The sequence below is a fragment of the Dendrobium catenatum genome, unplaced genomic scaffold, assembly GCF_001605985.2.
Source record: "Dendrobium catenatum unplaced genomic scaffold, ASM160598v2 original_scaffold_16360, whole genome shotgun sequence".
Classification (NCBI taxonomy): domain Eukaryota; kingdom Viridiplantae; phylum Streptophyta; class Magnoliopsida; order Asparagales; family Orchidaceae; genus Dendrobium; species Dendrobium catenatum.
In genome coordinates, this window is record NW_021334820.1 from 1 (window position 1) to 1,113 (window position 1,113).

Consider the following 1,113-nt stretch of genomic DNA (forward strand, 5'->3'; position numbering starts at 1 on the left):
AAAGAAAATATGCTAACTCTGCCCTAAATTTTGGCATAAGCGTTTGCCAATCTTTAAGAGCAGTCCAGTCTGGTTTCTTTCGTAGCACTGCCTTTTCCATATATTTACAAACGAACATTCCACAATCGTAGCTGTTTGTTTGTGTTGGAATTCCACGAACCGCCTGTACGTTCCATTTCGTTATATCGGTTGAAAAGCATCCTATGGTGTCTTCGTGCAAATACTTTATCTGTACGAATAAAACATTTTAAAAATTTATTATGTATATAAACATAGTTATCTGGATTAAACTTAAAATATGAATTGCACTTACAATAGTATGACAAATATTTTTGTGTTCAGGATTTGGTAATGAATCATACATTTTCCAGACTTTCTCCTTCAATTTCCCAACAAGAAGAACCCAATGCTTCTCATAAATTATGGGTTGAATAATAAGTTTACTTTCTTTAACTGAAACTGGATTAATGTGTTTGATAAAAATTTGATAATCCAGATTTAATGACTTGTATACCTGCAATAATTCAGTTCTATAAGGAAAAAAATGAAAAAAATGATTAAGATATTATTTATACTTACCCTGTACAATGGAGAAATGTACAAGTAACGTTGAAATTTCTCCGTCATTAACCTACTCTGCTCAAGTAGAAAGAAAGCAAAAGCATCAACATGGTTATCTGCTAACCAATCAATTGTGAGCAGAAAGTCAATATCTGATCTTTTTATTTCTATGTTTCCAGATGCAAATATTATGTGCTCCCTATAAAAAACAAAAAAAAATATAAAGTTAGAGCGCAACCATAGCGCAACCGTAGCAAAACCATAGCGCAACCATAGCGCAACCGTAGCGCAACCGTAACGCAACCGTAGCGCAACCGTAGCGCAACCATAGCGCAATCATAACGCAACTAAACTTACTTTGTATTAAATTTTTTGAAATATTCATCCATAAATTGTTGTTTTTTCTCTGATAGAAAAGGCTTCCTTGTATAATCCATAATTTCCAATGCTGGTATTGATTCAACTATTATATTATCAACAGAGATAACCTCTTTGGTCTTCTTCTTTACATATGATATGATTTTTTTTTATGAACTCTCTTCTTTTTCATCA

The 1,113-nt window shown here is 32.5% G+C and overlaps 1 protein-coding gene across 1 annotated transcript; it reads right to left on the reverse strand.

The window, feature by feature from the left end:
- Positions 1 to 17: 17 nt before the first annotated feature.
- LOC110113753 (sentrin-specific protease 2-like) lies at positions 18 to 890 on the reverse strand (the record flags this gene model as incomplete). The annotated part of the gene is made up of 4 exons (XM_028691579.1): positions 844 to 890; positions 580 to 760; positions 314 to 514; positions 18 to 229 (listed from the first exon to the last, which is right to left on the reverse strand). Coding segments are annotated over exons 1-4 (641 nt in total), but the record flags the coding sequence as incomplete, so codon positions are not given.
- Positions 891 to 1,113: the final 223 nt, after the last annotated feature.